General features: G+C 35.0%; 1 protein-coding gene across 1 annotated transcript; it reads left to right on the forward strand.

Annotated features, from left to right (window-relative positions):
* The first annotated feature begins 184 nt into the window (after positions 1-184).
* LOC149421561 (pre-rRNA 2'-O-ribose RNA methyltransferase FTSJ3) lies at positions 185-17,386 on the forward strand. Its single transcript, XM_089634438.1, has 11 exons — positions 185-346; positions 443-1,200; positions 1,673-1,819; positions 2,770-2,892; positions 3,315-3,476; positions 3,579-3,786; positions 7,010-7,300; positions 8,332-8,619; positions 10,574-10,773; positions 12,370-12,557; positions 17,067-17,386. The coding sequence occupies exons 1-11, from the start codon at positions 280-282 to the stop codon at positions 17,323-17,325; spliced, it is 2,691 nt and encodes an 896-aa protein (XP_089490564.1). The 5' UTR covers positions 185-279; the 3' UTR covers positions 17,326-17,386.
* The last annotated feature ends 933 nt before the right edge of the window (positions 17,387-18,319 follow it).

An 18,319-nucleotide genomic window follows, 5' to 3' on the forward strand; every position in this document is an offset into this window, starting at 1 on the left:
TAACGTAAAAAAAATCTAGTCTCTCAATAGTTGTAGGAACTATTGTCATGAAACGTAACTAATTTTCATTTAAAGCTTGTCAAGAAACGCATTAGAGATGGGAGTGGTTGCGTTCAGTTTATTTTGTAGTGTTGGTATCATTGCTATCATATTGCTATTAATTACATCGACTGGACTGGAGAGTAGCCAACATTCAGATAAATAAATTGACAGAGAGTTGACAGCTGAAAATAACCTCTAAATATACAACGCGCACATGCGGCGCGCGCTGTAAACAAAATGGGTAAAAAGACCAAAGTAGGAAAACAGCGGAAAGATAAATACTACCAATTGGCCAAGGAAACAGGTAAGCTGTCGATATATTATTTACTTATTAAATAATCGCCTTTAATATGCCAAACAGTGAAAACTTTGTCATTACGTGTTTTGTTATTTTTTTTAGGTTATAGATCTCGTGCTGCTTTCAAATTAATACAGTTGAACAGAAAGTTTGGGTTTCTACAAAAGTCTCGAGTATGTATAGACTTGTGCGCAGCTCCAGGAGGATGGATGCAGGTGGCTCAGCAGAACATGCCAATGTCCAGCATTGTCATTGGCGTGGATTTATTCCCCATCAGATCTGTGCCCGGGTGCATTGGTCTCTTGGAAGACATCACAACAGATAAATGTAAAAGTTCCCTGTCAAAGGAGTTGAAAACATGGAAAGCTGATGTGGTGTTGCACGATGGAGCGCCAAACGTAGGAAAGAACTGGCTTCACGATGCTTACCAACAGGTGTGCTTAACACTTAGTGCTTTAAAACTGGCCACGAACTTTTTGAGAGAAGGAGGTTGGTTTATTACTAAAGTGTTCAGATCAAAAGATTATCACCCGCTGATTTGGGTATTTAAGCAGCTCTTCAAGAAGGTCCACGCTACTAAACCTCAAGCCTCTCGTAATGAATCTGCTGAAATCTTCGTTGTGTGCCAGTATTATATTGCGCCTGACAGCATTGACCCCAAGTTCCTGGATGCTAAATATGTATTCGAGGAGTTGGACATCGAACCCGGGAAGAAGATGAACATATTGCACCCTGACAAACAGAAGAAAGCTAAAGCCCTAGGATACCCAGAAAATGATCACACATTACACACTGCCATTTCTGTTAATGCATTTATTGAGAAGGAAAATGTTATAGAAGCACTACAGTCCTGTTCACAGGTAAATTTGATATTTTCAAGGTTCATTTATTTATGCATGTGATCAGTACAGTCAGAACTCGTCCTAGTAGGGGGCGAGTGATTCGGGCGAGACAGTGAATAGAAGCAAGGCCCAATGACTTGGTCGAGTAAGTACACTCCACCGTCATACTAACTCGGCATTCCACTCGGTCAGTGCGATCAGCCGAGTTAGATTTTTTAGGCGTGTAACGTTGTTGTAAAACTCTTTTAATTTTTCTCTTTTTCCTCCACTGTGAAACCGTGTTAACGGCACTTTAATCTAATCTCAACGAATTGACTCGCCCACTGTCTTTTCTAAATGTGATCGATCACCTCTAGTCTAAATTAATTACTAGCCCGTTTGTCATTGATTTTATCTCTTACAGTCTGTTCTTATTTATAATTTTATTTATTTATTGTTTTTGTGTTTAATTTGTGTAATTCAATAAATATGTAAATAATTTCGTTTTCAGATTCTTTTAGATGACAAAGAAATATTAGAACATCCCAAAACAACACCAGAAATAAAAGAATGCTGTCTAGACATAAAAGTATTAGGAAGGAAAGATTTGAAGTCCCTCATTGCGTGGTACAAAGCCATGAAGGAATTCAAAAAACCGGTATGTAAAATAATCATTACATCTGCAAATTGCTTGTCATTACCAATTACATGCTTTATCCATCTAAGCGTCCTTATAAACACTACAAAATTTCTGCGTTCTGAGTTGCGAATTATGTGAAAGGAACGAAGCAACTGAAAACGGCGCGCAATGCCGCTTGCGGTTGCTTCGTTCCTTTCCCATAATTCACCACTGCTTGCGGAAATTTTGTTGTGTTTATACGTATCTTGGTTGGTTGGTGGTACAAATTGGTCTGCCCACCAACTGAGTGGTGCGACAGATCAGAAGAGGCCGGATTGGGGAGACTCTTTGACCTCTCTAGCCGGACTCTTGATCCCAACACTTTATATCGCAGTGGGAGTGATGGATTCATACATCTCTCGGACACACTCCCAGATTCCTACCCGTCCCTTGTACCTTTTTCCTTCCCAGAAATTCCTCTCCCTCCTTCCTTTAAAAAGACCCACCGCACAGCATCCTCAAAGATGACACTCCCTGAGGAAAATTATTTGACCCATAGCTTTTTGTGTGGAGAATGAAAAAAAAAAACGATTAAACTGAATTTTTGCGATGTTTCTAAGATTAAGTAGCATTCATCTTTTTACCATTCTTTACCTTTTTAATGCCAAAAGGTTTTAGTGTTGCTGTGCACGGCTGGCCGTGATTTTTTCAGCAAAAAATTAGATTACTTTGAAGATCACTGTAATGTTGGTAATTTTCAAGTGTTTCTTGATCATCCAAATAGATTTATCTATGTGTTCCATATTTTAAATTTTTCCTATACAAGATATAACCAAGCAACAGAGTCATAAAGAAGAGCGAGTAAACGCACTAATCTTGTATGGCCGGCCTGCCGTACACTGCAACGAAGAGTGCGTGAATGTGTTTATGGCACAGAATCATTATGATGATCAATTTTTAATTATCTTTATTTTGTGTTAATTTTTCAGGATGATGAAGTGGGAAGTATAGCGGGAGGAGAGACGGGTGATGCTGGAGAGAAGGTGCTCACCCTCGAGGAGCAGGAAGATCTTGATGATGAAGCTGTCTCCAAACAGATCTTAGACTTGCAAGTAAGTTGTTAGTTTTTTCCCGATAACTTGTTCACAGGTGGTGCCCTGTAGCTTTTTGTGTTTACACAATCACAAACGTATCACACAACAGCAGTTAAAAATGCGTGACGGCTGTAGTTGTAGTGTCACGATGATTACGTTACGTATAGTGGACTTACCTCATCAGCTATAACTTTTGCACTTATATCTGAGGAGTGACCACAGCTTTGAAAAAATCAGGGAATCAGGATTTATCAGGGAATTTGATTTAACTTAATTAATTAATTTAATTTAAAAATGATTCATATTTACATAATATTATTTCTTCTTCAGTAGTTGTAAAATTACTCTGTGGCGTCATTTTGATTAAATATAAATGAAATAATTTGTTTACACATTTTTTATATATATTATAAATTATTATTTATGTTATTTGTCTATAGGAAGAAGAAAGTCGTGAAGCGAGACGCAAGAAGAAGAGGGCTGGCAAGGAGAGGCAGAAGTTAAATGAGAAGATGAACCTTAAGATGGTGCTGAAGGGAGACGCTGGGCCCACAGAAGAGGCTGATGATCTCTTCAAACTAGACCAGATCAAGAGCACAACCGTAAGATGCTCAATTTAATAATATTGTTATTTTTAATGATCAAAGTAATATATAACTTTATTGCGGAGGTAAAAAAGTTAATAACGTGTTATTACATTTCAGGATTTATCCAAACTCTCTGAGCAAACTCCCGACTTCCTGGCAGTCTCCGACAATGAGTCGGACGAGGACCTAAAGGTCAGGAAGAAGTATGCACGCTACAGCGAGGACACCACCCGGCTGGACAGTTCCGGACTATTCTACAAGGATACTGACAGTGAAGTGGAGATGGAATCGGGATCCGAGGACGAGAATAGAAAGGAGGGGCTAGGTAAGATTTGATGCTTTGATGCTTGTGACTTCGAGATTAAGATTGTGTTGTTGTGAAAAACTTGCTGTTGACATAGTTGAAACAAGATATTGTATACCGATAAAATCATAAAAACTACATATACATAGTCAAGTTTCTTTATAACAACATTAATAGGTTGTTTCACAGAATTTGAACAATTCATCAAATTTCGATGTCAAAATTTAAGTTCTATTCAAGTTCTGTTATTATTTCATCGTGGGCCTGTTGTTTTACGGTATGTACTTGGATATTAACCTTTCCTTATCTGTGGTTGTATTTACTACATATTGCTTCTAATAACTTTAATAACTCTATAAATATAATAAATTCTGGGTTCAGATTTAAGGTATTCCTCCGTTATACATTTATACACTGAATAAAATTTTACATAGTTTTCAAATTTAGTTAAAAATCAGAGATTTTTGTTAAAAATCAGAGATTTTTGTTAAAAATCGGAAACAAATACACACCAATACAATCAACCGTGTGACACTGCTACGCGAAGAGTGTGCGAGGAAATGACGCGCTATTGATGTCCCGCTAGTTAGTTAGTTCGCTATGCGGAAACATGAGAAATTCACACGTCCCCAGTTGTATTTTGATTTAGACCATCGATACCTACGACAATAAAATTTACGCTTATGTTTATTATATTGTTTAAAAATATAATAAACATAAGCGATTAGCTATGAATATTCATATTATTCCGATATTAAATTGCTTATTTTGAGATGTGTATTGACTGCACAGCACCGGAATGCGTGGGTTTTTTTTTAGCACAGTAAGGGAAAGGTTAACAAAACTTGAATAGGACTTTTACAGAACTTGAAAATCAACATAAACATCTGATTAATTGTTAAAATTCTGTGAAACAATCCGTCGAATGACAGTAAATTAAGTTTTTATAAGAATAAGCGAATCAAAAATCAGCTAAAACTATTAAGAATTTGTGATTACTTTTTTGATGGACTCTTACACTTACGATATGCACATTTTTTTTTTTTAATTTTCTGAATTAAAAATTGTGCAGAAGTAGAAATATGTAGTGTAGTTCAAATGAAACCAAAGCTTTAATTTTTAATTTTACAAGCTGTACTAAAGCTGGAGTTAAAAAATCACAAAGGAATCTTTTTCTTCCAACTGAATAAAGCTCTTAACCACTCAGAACATTAGAACGTCAAAAGACGTAAATATGATAATAGCGGTCAAGACATTAGAACGTCTTTTCAAAAATCTTTAAAGATTTTACAAAAATCGATTTATTTCCATCACTAGTATACGGATTGCCATGATTTAAAAAACAGAGTGTCGATAATTAATAACGCTACGCGTCTGTATTCAACAATATCTATGGAACGTACAACTTCATTATCGAAGCCGATTGAATCTGTCATCTTGTTCGTTCATAATTTATTGCGTTTCTAAATAATTAATTAAAAATATTTTAGTTTGGACGGTTAATATTTTGAGGTGACTAATAGTTTTTAATTATATTTCTTCAATATATAAAGTGTTATTTCTTTATGATACTCAGAAAAAAGTACATTTTTCACGGCTTTGAAATAATGGTTATCGATTCTTACATATTTTTGACGTTTTCAAAAAATATATATTTAGAAACGCAAATATTTACTTATAACAACACAATGCAATAGTGAATTTCATAATCTTTCCAAAACATTTTTTAGAATGAGGCTACGTTTCCCAAGACGTGAGTTATGATGCTTTTAGCAAAATTCGTAAATAACACAAAAATTATCACGTTTTGACAGTTTTCAAAGGAACACATAGTATATAAATGTCTTTGTCTGAGAGGTTAACTCTTATTACATACTTGTAACAGGGAGTAGAGAGCGGCAGCAAAACAAAATATAAATTTCCATTAATCTTCCAAATAATCTAATTATTAAATGAACAATTTCTTTAATTTGTTTTAAATCGATATTTCTTCGAAAATAGTCAAGATATTTTAGTAAAAATTTCTACTTAATAACTCAGCGTACTCAAGCTATAAAAGTACTAAACGAAAATCGAATAATATTTGAAATGCACCTCAAATTTAACCTTGTAATATGTTTACTACGGTCCCCCTATCGGTATTTGCCCATACCTGCTTTCTTTAAATACGCCCGACATCTCTCGCTCGCTCGCTTGCACTTAGGAGTTGAGTGGGTTGGAATAGAGATTTTTCACGGTCATAAAAAAACTCCTTCCAGGAATTGAATTACCAGAATTACAATAACAAATAATATACTATCCTTTTCTTGAAATACCGATGTAATCGAAAGGTACGAAGATAAATATAAAAAGAAGTCTTGCATTATGGTTCGATAATTATGTACATATAGTTGAACCTTTAAAAAGAGATTAGTATATAATATTAATATAAAAACATTGGATAATTCCATCTTTTCTGCCATTGAAATGAGGCCGATGCAAAAGGTAGAACTACCCTTCCCGGCATTAACCTTTCCGGGAGTATGGATGCTAATGAACGACGGGACACACTTTTGCCAAAGGAGTATGGACGGCTATGAACGACAGGGGTTGCATATTCATATTCGTTGCATATTCTGTAAATATGCATCGTATTGCCATCTATATTCCTGTAACTTTACACCAATTTTAAACATTTTACATCATTATCGACAGAGATATCGGCTGTTATTTATTTTGCATACTATCATAAAATTTAATCAAAAAATATATTTTTTTATTTATGTAAAAAAACTCACTCCCCAGAGCACGGCCAGCATTACGTAACTTACTCCCGGAAACGTTAAGCATCAATCGACCGAATGGGTAGAACAACCTTTCCCGGCCGAAGTGTGTTAACATATCTGTTGGTGATAAAAGATGTCACTTAGGACGGGTTGTTTCGAAGAATTTGAACAATTCATCAAATTTCAACGTTCATTTTCCAGTTATGCGAAAAAAAATTTCAAGTTCTGTTTTTATTTCAGTTCTCACAAGTAAATAGCCTATAAAAATATGTTAACAGAACTTGAATAGGACTTTCACAGAACCCGGAAATGAACGTAGAAATTTGATGAATTGTTCAAATTCTCCGAAACAACCCGTCCTTAGAATTATTAGAAAAACATGTCTACTTAAAATAGCTCCAATCATGGCTTGGTTGTTATTCCATGCAGCCTTTGTTTGCTCCTTTTCATTAATACTTACTTCTTTGGTACTATTCCAGGATTCTCGGAATCAGAGGACGACGGCAAAGACAAGAAGAAATGGAAGCAGAGCAAGAAGATTCCAGAAGGCGAGGACGCTAACAAAGGCAAATCCGCAATCAACGGCAAACCGGCTAAAGCCGTGAAGCCAACCAACCCGCTGTTAGTGGACCTGGACCTCCGGGACGCCAAGACCAAACGCATGCACAAGGCCGAACTCTGGTTCCAGAAGGACGCCTTCAAGGACCTGGAGCAGGATGAAGACGAGGAACTGGAACTGGACAGGATTATGGATGTTTATAAGAAGAAAGGTTATTGTTTATGATATTTATTTTGACTTAAGTTTTACATTAGAATATTTATACTCCCAGAGGTCTTTTTTATTGTACATAAATATTATAATACTTTTCAAAATACAGGTATGTGGTTCAATGCTAATTACAAATGACCCCGGGAACTCTTTTCACTTCAATATGAATAGGACAGATTTTTTCACCTTTAAAAGTACATAATATTGTTTGATATGGATTTATGCCTGCTGACAATATCTAATAAAAGTAGAAACTCCTTATAAGAACATATTCGCCTTTGTTTAGCAACATGAGAGGTACGTATTGAATATGACTCTCATAATTCACAACATACAACCATCAGTGTAAACAATCCATTGAATATGACTCCTAATTCGATGTTTACATTTTGATAATGCATAAATAATTATATGTAATTACGTCCTATGGGCGTGACGTACTGACACTCCTAGTGAAAGAGTTTGCGCCCGTAATATACTGTGTAATTCAAAATGGAATTCCCCGGTTAACAGGTTAATGACTTCATATCACTTTTGGTGTTTTGATTGTCATTGTATTGAGTTGTTCTGGAACCTTTTGTAGATAGCGTTGTTTGACTTTAAACCCTCCAATAGTTTTGATGTTTTTTGAATGATTTTATTTGACTTTAAGCCAGAAAATAGTGCCACGCGTACATCGGTCGTGTACGTCGGTCACTTGTGGTAATATGTAGGTGATTGAATGAAAACCTGTAGTGTCACGCGATTTACTACATGCTGCGTACGTAAACCATGGGGTCTTTAACTAGCGCTTACTAACTCATCAGCACAAGTTGACGGTCCACCAACGGTACGCGTGGTACTTTTTCAAGCCTATGGCCTAGATATATCATTTTTGTAGATAATGTTTCACTTTAAGCCTTCGTTGTATTACATATTATTACAATACTAATACTATCAGATCGTTGCCTCCAGATAATTCTAAAAACAGGGCGTAGAATAAAAAAAACATTTTTGACAAAATTATTGAATTTATAATTTTTTGTGTTTTAGGTGGCAAGATCATAGGTGAGGATAGTGATGAGGATGCGCCAGTGGAGAAGAAGCTCACCAAGAAGGAGCAGCAGAAGAAGAAGGCTGCCCTCGCCAAGAAGGGGGGAGAAGACTCCGACAGCGCCCTCTCCGAGCTGGAGGGAGACAGCGACCTCGATGGGGACTCCACCGACAGCGAATACGACATGGAGAGACCGCCCAAACAGCCCAAGGAGGCAGAGACCAGCAGGGCTGATCCTAAAGTGGGAAAAGGAAAGAATACCTTTGAAGTGGTCAAACCGGATGAAGGTAAGAAATTACATATACATATTATTTTACTTACTGTATAATGTTTTTGAAAATATTGGAAAACCATTACTACGACTTTATTAAAATAAATTAATATTATTATAAAATATATTGCTGTGACATATTATAGCAATAATTTAAAAATATTGCATTTCAAAGGTAAGTCGTAATGTTTTTTTTGTAGCATGTTGTGATTTTTTTAATAATATTTCAGAACAAAACTATTCGGTAGGTATTTTAATACTTTAATGTCTTCTCATTCGTTAGAGACATAGACATATGAATATTAGTAGACCTGCCCTAAGTGATTAAAAGCGTATTATCCCCACTCCCCATACCGGTTCCATTGGAGCCGGCTGTGCTCGCGTATGGCCTCAAGTGAAATTTGAAAACGTGACGTCATCATTCTTGTGCGAACTATGGTCGAGGCATCATCGGTTCATTTTACGAAATAACACGGCAAAATGTTGACTTGTACTATGAAAACTTGTAAAAATAGATGTGAAAAAGAGAATAAACCCAATTGTCGTATTACATTCCATATATAAGCATTATTTTACTTTATTTTAAGCATATTCACATCGTATAATATAGATCAGTTTTAGAAACATATACTATCACATCGAGAAACGTCTGGACGCGAAACACAAAGCTGGTTGGTTGCTGGGAAGTAAATTATGAACATTTATAAAAGTGTCTTAACTAAATACTTAAACGAAATATTCGACTCTGAAAATAGAACCGAATTTTTTTGGCGAATTTGGACTTGGCAAATTTGTTCATAACGTGGCGAGTAATTTGCGCTCCCATGTAAAAATGTCTATTCATTCAAAAGCAGGTTTTACTTTTAAGAAGTAAATGGTGATATTATAATGCGAGATGCCTATTTACTGTCAGATTGATTTATTGACGAATCACAGTCAGCCTTACTCCCTTCGTTCTTCAACAGTTGATTTTACCCCTCGCCATTATCTTCTCGTCTATTAATTCCTATGTCTGTGGTTAGAGATTATTTTCTTGCAAAAATTGATAATTCTCCTTACTGATATTAGATTATCTCATTCGCTTCACAGCTAATATTTAAAAAAATCCTTTTTTGTAAAACACTGACATAAAAAAATGTTATTTGTTTATATGCCTAAAAAGGCTTTTTACATAAAAGTGATAGACGATACAGTGTGCATAGGAGAATATCTGTATCATATAAGAAATAATATATGTAGATGTAATCTATTATAAAGTAGGAACAAAATAGATCCATGAATATTATACAATTGTGATTAACAAAAAAAAAGAATTACACATGTAATAGAATATGTATGTAATTTTCATTTCTTAACCAGTAAACTGGTTTTCACGCATATGTGTGTGATAATTTTTACGATCATGCTCCCATGCTCGGTCTTTTAATACCACCCATGTTGAAATTTTTTGCAATGCGATTTTAACCTTTATGCTTTGAAAACTGTTAAGAGGACAAAATGAGAATCGCTTGCGGTAATGTAGTTGCTACTTTTTTTTTATTTCTGAGATGTAGCCTCTCTGACTGTCTAGAAAACATTTTATCTGTTCATGTCGAAATTCATTTTCGTTCAATGGCGTCCCAAAAAATGAAAGTGTAGGGTTTTTATTTAGGTTTACATATATAGAAATAATAAAATCAATTTATATATTCGTGTAAATATTCAAATCTCACAAATGGGAGATTTTTTTTAGATATTCTGAGGAAATATTTTACAATGTGAACATGAAATAAATATGAACAATACGATATATTATCTAGTAAACAGAAAACAACTGCAAATGAAAAGTAGATTTAATCTTGATATTTGAACAAAACTTATTACGGTAATTATCGTGCTGTTTTACAAATTCTCACCCAACAGTATTTTGATGATTTTCCTACTCCGAAGTTCAAGAGGTTAAAATTAATCAATGTTATTGGTTTTTGTAGAAATAAGGCGGCTGAAGAGGTTAGTTAAGATGGACGAAGAAGGCCTGGCTCTGGGAACCCTGCTGGCCACTTCTAGGAAACGAAAGAGGGACCTCACAGACGCTGGTTGGAATCGTTACACATTCAACGACACCAACCTTCCCGACTGGTTTGCCGACGACGAGAAGAAACACATGAAGAAGGATATTCCGGTTCCACAGGTAAGGGTTACAATCAACTCGACTATCATGGAGAGCATTAATTTCTATGTTCCCAATGGTTATCTCCGTTACCGATAGCATAGACTAGCATCTCCCGGCCTGCAAGACTAACTTGCCAATAGTCGTGCCGGTAAGGAGAGCTATCTTGTTAAATAGAATCACTTATATCGGATATTGATATATTTAACATCAACGAAGCAGAATTTGACGCCAAGCTTTGTTGCTGCTTGTATAAAATTTGCATTTATGTATTTATTCCCTTGCTGATGGGCATGTTTTAGATTTTGCACGGCTGATAGCGGCCATTTAATATTTGTCTGTCAGTTGTGTATGACTAGGAGCATGTTTATCGGTCGTGCACTTATTGTTTTCCTTATGTATCTTTTAAAAACTAATTGAAATTTAATTGTTCTTAAAATAAATAAAGCAATTGAATTGAACTAAATCGGTTGTTCTAGCATCAAATTTCATAGACCGAGGACTAATATTTCTGAACAATAAAAGTATGGCTGGTATGTGGATCGCTGGCTTACCTTCAGCGATCGGTGCCGATAGTTTATCTGACTCCAAAGCATAAATGAGAACTCCGATTGAAATAAATTGAACTTTATTGTTCATTCAAATCATCAATCAAACTTAAATTCATCAGAAGGATTAGGGAATAAGAACGAACTGTTAACGAAGGCGGTTAGATCCAGAATAATATTAAAATGGCCAGCGCCCGGCAGCTCGAGGCAGTGTGGCAATTCTCTAAATATTGCTAGCGCAAAAAGGAATATTCCACGTAAATTATTGTTATTCCTACAAAAGTGAACTTTCACAAAAGAAAAGGGCTTTCGGGTTTTCAAGTGACACGCAGAATAAGAATTGACACCATGTGGAAGATGTTGAACTAGTTGTTGCGCCATGTATTTCGTGCATGTTGCCATCTCTCTTCTGATATTTGGCAGGATATATAATAATAATTTATTTCACATTAAAATCATACAATAAAACATGCGTAAACTTTGACTAGCCAACTAGGAATGGATCCTGTTTTAGGCCAGTCAAATTGACAAGTTTAGTTCATATCATAATTTAGCACTTAATATAAAACAAAACCGGTAAAGTAAATAACAGCCAGATAGTAGTAATAAAAAGACAGATCACCACAGGAGTTGTAAGGTAGAAAAAATGGGAAGGGTAGATTATAAGTTTATAATATAGTTGGGTGATTAGAAAATAATCGATGGCATTAATAAATAATGTATAGATAAATACAGAATAGACAATTGTGTTCAGAGGTGATAAATATGTGTTTTTGTATTGTATGGACTTTAAAAAATTATGTATCAGTGTTTTGACAATAATGTACATTTTATTTTTTATAATGAGATTATCTATTGATTAACATATCTTCACTTTTTACCCTCCCTAAATCAAGGAGCCAGTCGTTGACCAATTTGCGCAAAACATTTGTACTTTTCGTTTTCCAAGCATTAGGAATGATATTAAATAATTTAGGTCCTAAGTACGAGAATTGTCGCTGCCCAAGGGACGTCGTGGTTTTTATTTTTGCCTAATTTACGTGGAGTTGTAACATATCTGTATTTCCAGGAACTTGTGGACGAGTACAAGAAGAGTCTGCAAGAGATCAACGTCCGCCCCATCAAGAAGGTCATGGAGGCCAAGGCCAGGAAGAAGAAGAGGGCCGTCAAGAAGATGGAGAAGGCCAAGAAGAAGATTGAGGCACTCATGGATAATGTGGACGTATCTGACAGGGAGAAGGCCAAGCAGATTAAAGAGTAAGTTTATTCTCCCATATGCTTATTTTCTCAAATCATTTTTTTGATAACAACTTCTGGAAAAACCCCTTTGAAAGCTAGCAGAGAGGATGGAATGCTACACATGCTCTTTGCTTCGTTTACGTTTAGGCGTCTCATACAGCATAGTCTTCTATTTTACTCATATGCCCCGAATTAAATATTCTTTGATCTTTTTGGGTGTCCCCGACTTTTTCCTTTCACTTGTCCATTCGAGTTTATCACCAAATAATGGACTATTGTTTTTCTCTCTCCTGATTTTTTTCGTAATTAATGTGCCTACATTTCGACCGTAATAAATAAAACATTGATACACAATAACAACCAACATTTACAACTTCGATCCACGGTTCATAACGGTGACCGGGTATCTCATCAAAATGACAGTTCAACACACCTACAAAAAGGGATATAAAGTCATGAAAAGTGATGAAACAAAAACTAGGTTAAATAGGTAACATTAACTTTTTAAAGGTGTGTTTGATTGTCATTTTGATGAAATATCATGGAACCGTTCATAACATTATTAATTTTTTAACATTTTTTCATTTAAAATTTGTAGATAATATCTGTAGAATCACGGCCTCATTATTATCATTCTGATTTCTGTAAATATCAACAATCAAATAAATACTTCGTTTGGTATCAAAATTTCAACGATCGCGGAGCCATTTATTTGATCTCTACAGTCCACTGTGGAAGCTGGAGGTTTTAGCAGCTGGACTTGTTGTTTTAGCCTCTATAAATGTAAAATCATGTAAAGCCTAGGTAATAGATCGAGAAAGGAGCGTACCGACCGACTAAAATCTTTGCAACCGTCTAACAAGGCTAGAAAATAAATAGTTTAGCAAAACATCTATAAATACGCAAAGTTATGACACAATAATGTATTTAACATTTATTCCAATAGACTATATCGTTATCTAAATGATTTGTTGTAACAATGCTGTTGAATTTTTCCGCGCTGTAATATTAATTAATTTACTGGAGTGTTATTTTGATATTTTAAAATCTATCAATAATTTAGTAAATCAATTAAGACTACGCAAGAACTAAATAGCCGTAAGTGTAGACGTATAAAGCGACTTTACAAACCAATCTCTATGAATGCATCCAAATAATAACACCGCATCATCTTGACAATAATAAATCTTCATTTGACTACATGGTGTTTGGGAAAAGAGCCATGAAAGTTATAAGCGGAATTTTGTTATGTAAATAAAGCTTTAAATTCACGTACTTGAAGTTTGGGAAACAGAGAAATGGAATTTTTTTTTAATTAATATTTTACACAATACATGATACATATTTATATTCTTTAAATATTTTACAATCCAGGCTTTACTTTGCAAATCAAACCAAAACACTTAAATATGGTGTCAGAAAACTGGTGGTGGTGGTGCAGCAGAAAAATGTAATTATCTGCTGCAGATGGAGAACCAAAATAAATAATAAAAAAAATTTCATTTGAACATTTGAACAATTTTTTTTCTACATCTTTAAAATTATTTTTCGAAAACAAAAGCTGAAATAAAAAAGTCATACCCTAAAATCGACTCCAATTGGAGGTAGATTCACTAGTTATACCGTTTATACCACAAGTTTCTGGACACCATGTATAACAAACTTTCCTTTTATCGGAAATGTTCTTCCAAGGTGATTTGTAAAGCCAATAGCCGTTCAAATCTAATTAGTTTGACAATAGCAAGCAAAGGATGAAACATTTATACAAAAGGTCAAACTAAATGTGTACCTGACCAAAATAGTAGGTTCTGCAAATAAGTCATACTTTTTTCCATGTTTGTTTTACTTAATATTTCCGATTTCGTAGTGACACATGATGAACGCACGTTTTATGTTGTATTTTCACAAGTTCATTAATGCACAATTACCACCCTCTAGTGACAAAAAATTAATACATTTTGACAATTGAGAAATTTTGCTGGGCATTTAACGTCTGCTTATCCCCTGTAATGCAACTGGTCACATTTTCACTCAGTAAAGTCAGTGCGTAAAGCTAACTTTTAAATGTTTTGGATGTATTTTGTTACTGTCATTGAAAATTCCAACCTAAAATAGTTGACAAATTATTTATTATAAGCATCAATTACGCGCCTGAAATATCCATACAAATTGAAAAAGTAAGTCGTCCAGAGTAAAAATAAATGTCGCCGACGGGATTTATTTTTACTTGGGAGATATTTTCAATTTGTATGGATATTTCAGGTGAGTAATTGATGCTTATAATAATTTGTTATCCTTTGTGCTATGCGTAAAAACCTTGTCTTATAAACATTAGTTTATAAAATAGTTGACGATGACATTGTAGAAGTTTGTCTATTATTTGTATTAAAATTTCACCTGTCTCATAGGGGTTAAGGTGTTGATGGATTCATGTAAAAATTAGTGTTCATAATTTATTACTAGAAGTCGACGCCCGAGGAAGACATGGCACGACCAAGTGAATCAGATACTTAACAAATTTTGATCGGGTTATTTTTTCGCCGGCAGACCGCTGAAAACGGGCGAAAATAAAGGTCCCGTGCGAATTTCTTTAATTTGTTTTAAATCGCTATATCTTCGAAAATAATGGAAATATTTTAATAAAATTTTCTACATGCTAACTCAGCATACCCAAGCTATAAAATTTCTAGCCGAAAACCAAGTATTATTTCTAATGCAACTTAATAAATCGAAAAAAAAGTCATTGTTGGGTCATTAGGGTTCAATTTTTTAAGTATAAACTAGGTTTCAATTTTATAAAATTACAAATTATTATATTTTCGCCAAGTCCAAATCATTATAAAAACAAAAACAATTGCCACATCTCTAGTATCGTCAGAGTAACACATTATTACCCATTCAAATACCACATGTGCAATTGCCCCTCGCACGGTACAGCGGACCAAAACCATCGGAACGTGCTAATAATATTGGTTATTTTTCAAAATGAAATTTAAAATAATCACTTAGCGTAGAATGCTTCTCGTATTGCTCACGTAATATTCTTTATTGTTTTTCACCATACATTATTAGGTTTAAGTTTCTAATCACCTTTATATAATCAGTTATAGTTCACGTCTAAAAATTGTTCATCTAATATTTCATTGTTCTTCCTCCATATCACTTTCTTCAGAATCACTGAACTGTAATGGCATCACTGACATTTTTCTCCTACAAGGAATTTCTTCACTTCCACTAGATTCTTCACTTTCACTATGGAATTCAGGCAAATAATTACTAGAACAGGCAGATAAATTATCTGCGACGATTTCGTCATCACTTTCGTAATTTTCAGAATCCATTTAGAAAATTTTGAAAAAGCAAATATAAATATTATCTCCTCGGAACACAACCGTAGGACAATTTGCTTTTTAAAAACTGGCACGCACTTGTAAATATTTATTATGGTCCGCCTAACTGTGTTTGCCTCTCCGCTCGCTCTCACCTGGGAGTTGAGTGGGTGCGGAACAGAGATTTGTTTCGGGTTTCATGGTCATAAAAACCCTCATTCCAGGAATTGAATTATTAGAATAACAGAATATGTTATCTATTTAATTACTTATTTCGTTGATCTTCAAACTCAAGTTTCAGATGTTCAATAATATAGGTTATTTTAGTTGAAATATCGATGTACACAAAAGTCTCCAAGATAAATACAAAAAAAAGACTTCCATTGCAATTTGATAATTATGTACATATAGTTGGGACCTTTACAAAGAGATTGGTATATAATATTCATATAAAAACATCGGATAATTTCGTCTTTTCTGCCATTGAAATGAGGCGGACGCAGAAGGTAGAAATACCCTTCCCGACGTTAAGCATCAATCGACCAAACGGGTAGAACTACCCTTCCCGATTAAAGTGTGTTAAGTCGGGCCATGTCAAAAGTCAGAATAATAGAAGAGTATGTATGAATGTGAATGAGGCAAGGAGTGTGTGCCAAGACCGAGGATAACCCAAACCAATGGTTGGATTATTTATACAGAGCCGTTTTAGTGGGAAAATCACCTGAAGGGCGCCTTTCAAATTAGTTTATATAACTTACCACGACTAACAAACATGTTTTAAATTTTACATAACTGATACATTCAAGACACATTAATGCGTTAATTAAACGTTATGAGTTGTGTAAAATTTATAACACATTTGTAAGTAAGTCCCTTAGACTATAAGTAATAACTTACAGCTAAGATTTAATACTAGTGATTTACTACCAAGATTTATAGCTAGTGACTTACCAACATTAATAAGAATTATAGCCAGCAACTAAGTACCTAAACTTATAATTAATGACTCAAAATTCATAGTTCCATAAGAATGAGCGCAGACAGATGTTTGTTGTCATCGCACAGAGGGTATGAAATATTGGGATTTAGGTATTTTATTGGTGGCTTACCACGCTGCCCCCGCCTCCCGCACCGCTCTCCATTCCATCTTTTGTTTTTGGTGGAACTATAACCTAATATATTCAACTTGTTCTTCCAGACTATACAAGAAAGCCAAGGCGACTGGCAAGAAAGAAGTAACCTATGTGGTGGCCAAGAAGCACAACACGGGCCGCAAGCTCTCCCGGCCCAAGGGTGTCAAGGGTCAGTACAAGATCGTCGATCCGCGCATGAAGAAGGATCTGAGGGCGCAGAAGGCCAAGGAGAAGACGCAGGGCCGCAAGAAGGGCGCCAACAAGGCGGGCAAGCAGTTCAACAAGGGGGCCAAGCCGGGAGCCCGTGCCAAGGGACGGAAATGATCATACAATTTATCTATAAGACTGTACAAAATATTATTTTATTTGAAAATAAATATACATTATTATCAAATAATATTTATAAACATGTATTTTATTTTAATTTGTTTGGGGAATCAAATAAAATCCTGCAACAGCACAAGTGTTCTAACCCATTGGTCACATAATTTGAATGCTGTTGAAATGAGATCCCTGAGGCGTATGTGTGGTAAAACCATGTTTGATCGTGTGAGGAATGTGGAGATCTGCAAAGAGTGCAAGGTTGATGTAAGCGTAATGAGTAAGATTAAGAAAGGGACGCTTATATGGTTTGGGCATGTAGAGCGAATGAGCGAAGATAGGAGTGTAAGGAGGATATATGATGCAAATGCGAATGGTAGCAGAAGTCGGGGACGCCCGAGGAAGACATGGCACGATCAAGTGAATCATATACTCGAGTCGGGCCATGTCAAGAGTCAGAATAATAGAAGAGTATGTATGAGACGATGTATGAATGTGAATGAGGCAAGGAGTGTGTGCCAAGACCGAGTTGTTTGGCGGTCCGTCCTCTCTGCCTACCCCTGCGGAGAAACGGCGTGATGGTTAGTTAGTTAGTTAGTTAGTTAGTCACATAATTAAAGCTAAAAAGTTTGCCCTCACCACTGAAATAATTTTGTATCAAAAATTGCAAATCTGCATTGGTGTATTAAATCTAAAATATATATAGATTTTACACCCATACTGGGCTAACATAGATTATAAGTGAGGTGATTTTGCACAAAAACGGCACTATAAAAATCATCCAAATTATTATTATTATAAGAAGAGAATATACCTAATCTAATGGGCTATTGAAAATTGCACAAAATAATTTTAAACCATGAAGTAATTTGAAACTGATAAACTAAATATTTTTAAACTGTAACAAAAAAAAAATTACAGCAGTATTATATATGACAAATTGCTAAAACTACATTACCTATGCTACTATAATTTGTAGGATTCGACAGAAAGATTA

Source organism: Hesperophylax consimilis, chromosome 8 (assembly GCF_061612785.1).
Source record: "Hesperophylax consimilis isolate HC1 chromosome 8, BYU_Hcon_1.0, whole genome shotgun sequence".
Lineage (NCBI taxonomy): Eukaryota > Metazoa > Arthropoda > Insecta > Trichoptera > Limnephilidae > Hesperophylax > Hesperophylax consimilis.

Coding starts and splice junctions, on each gene's coding strand:
- LOC149421561 (XM_089634438.1), top strand. CDS start 280: ATGGGTAAAAAGACCAAAGTAGGAAAACAGCGGAAAGATAAATACTAC. Junction 1,201..1,672: donor CACTACAGTCCTGTTCACAG/GTAAATTTGATA, acceptor TTTCGTTTTCAG/ATTCTTTTAGATGACAAAGA. Junction 2,893..3,314: donor AACAGATCTTAGACTTGCAA/GTAAGTTGTTAG, acceptor ATTTGTCTATAG/GAAGAAGAAAGTCGTGAAGC.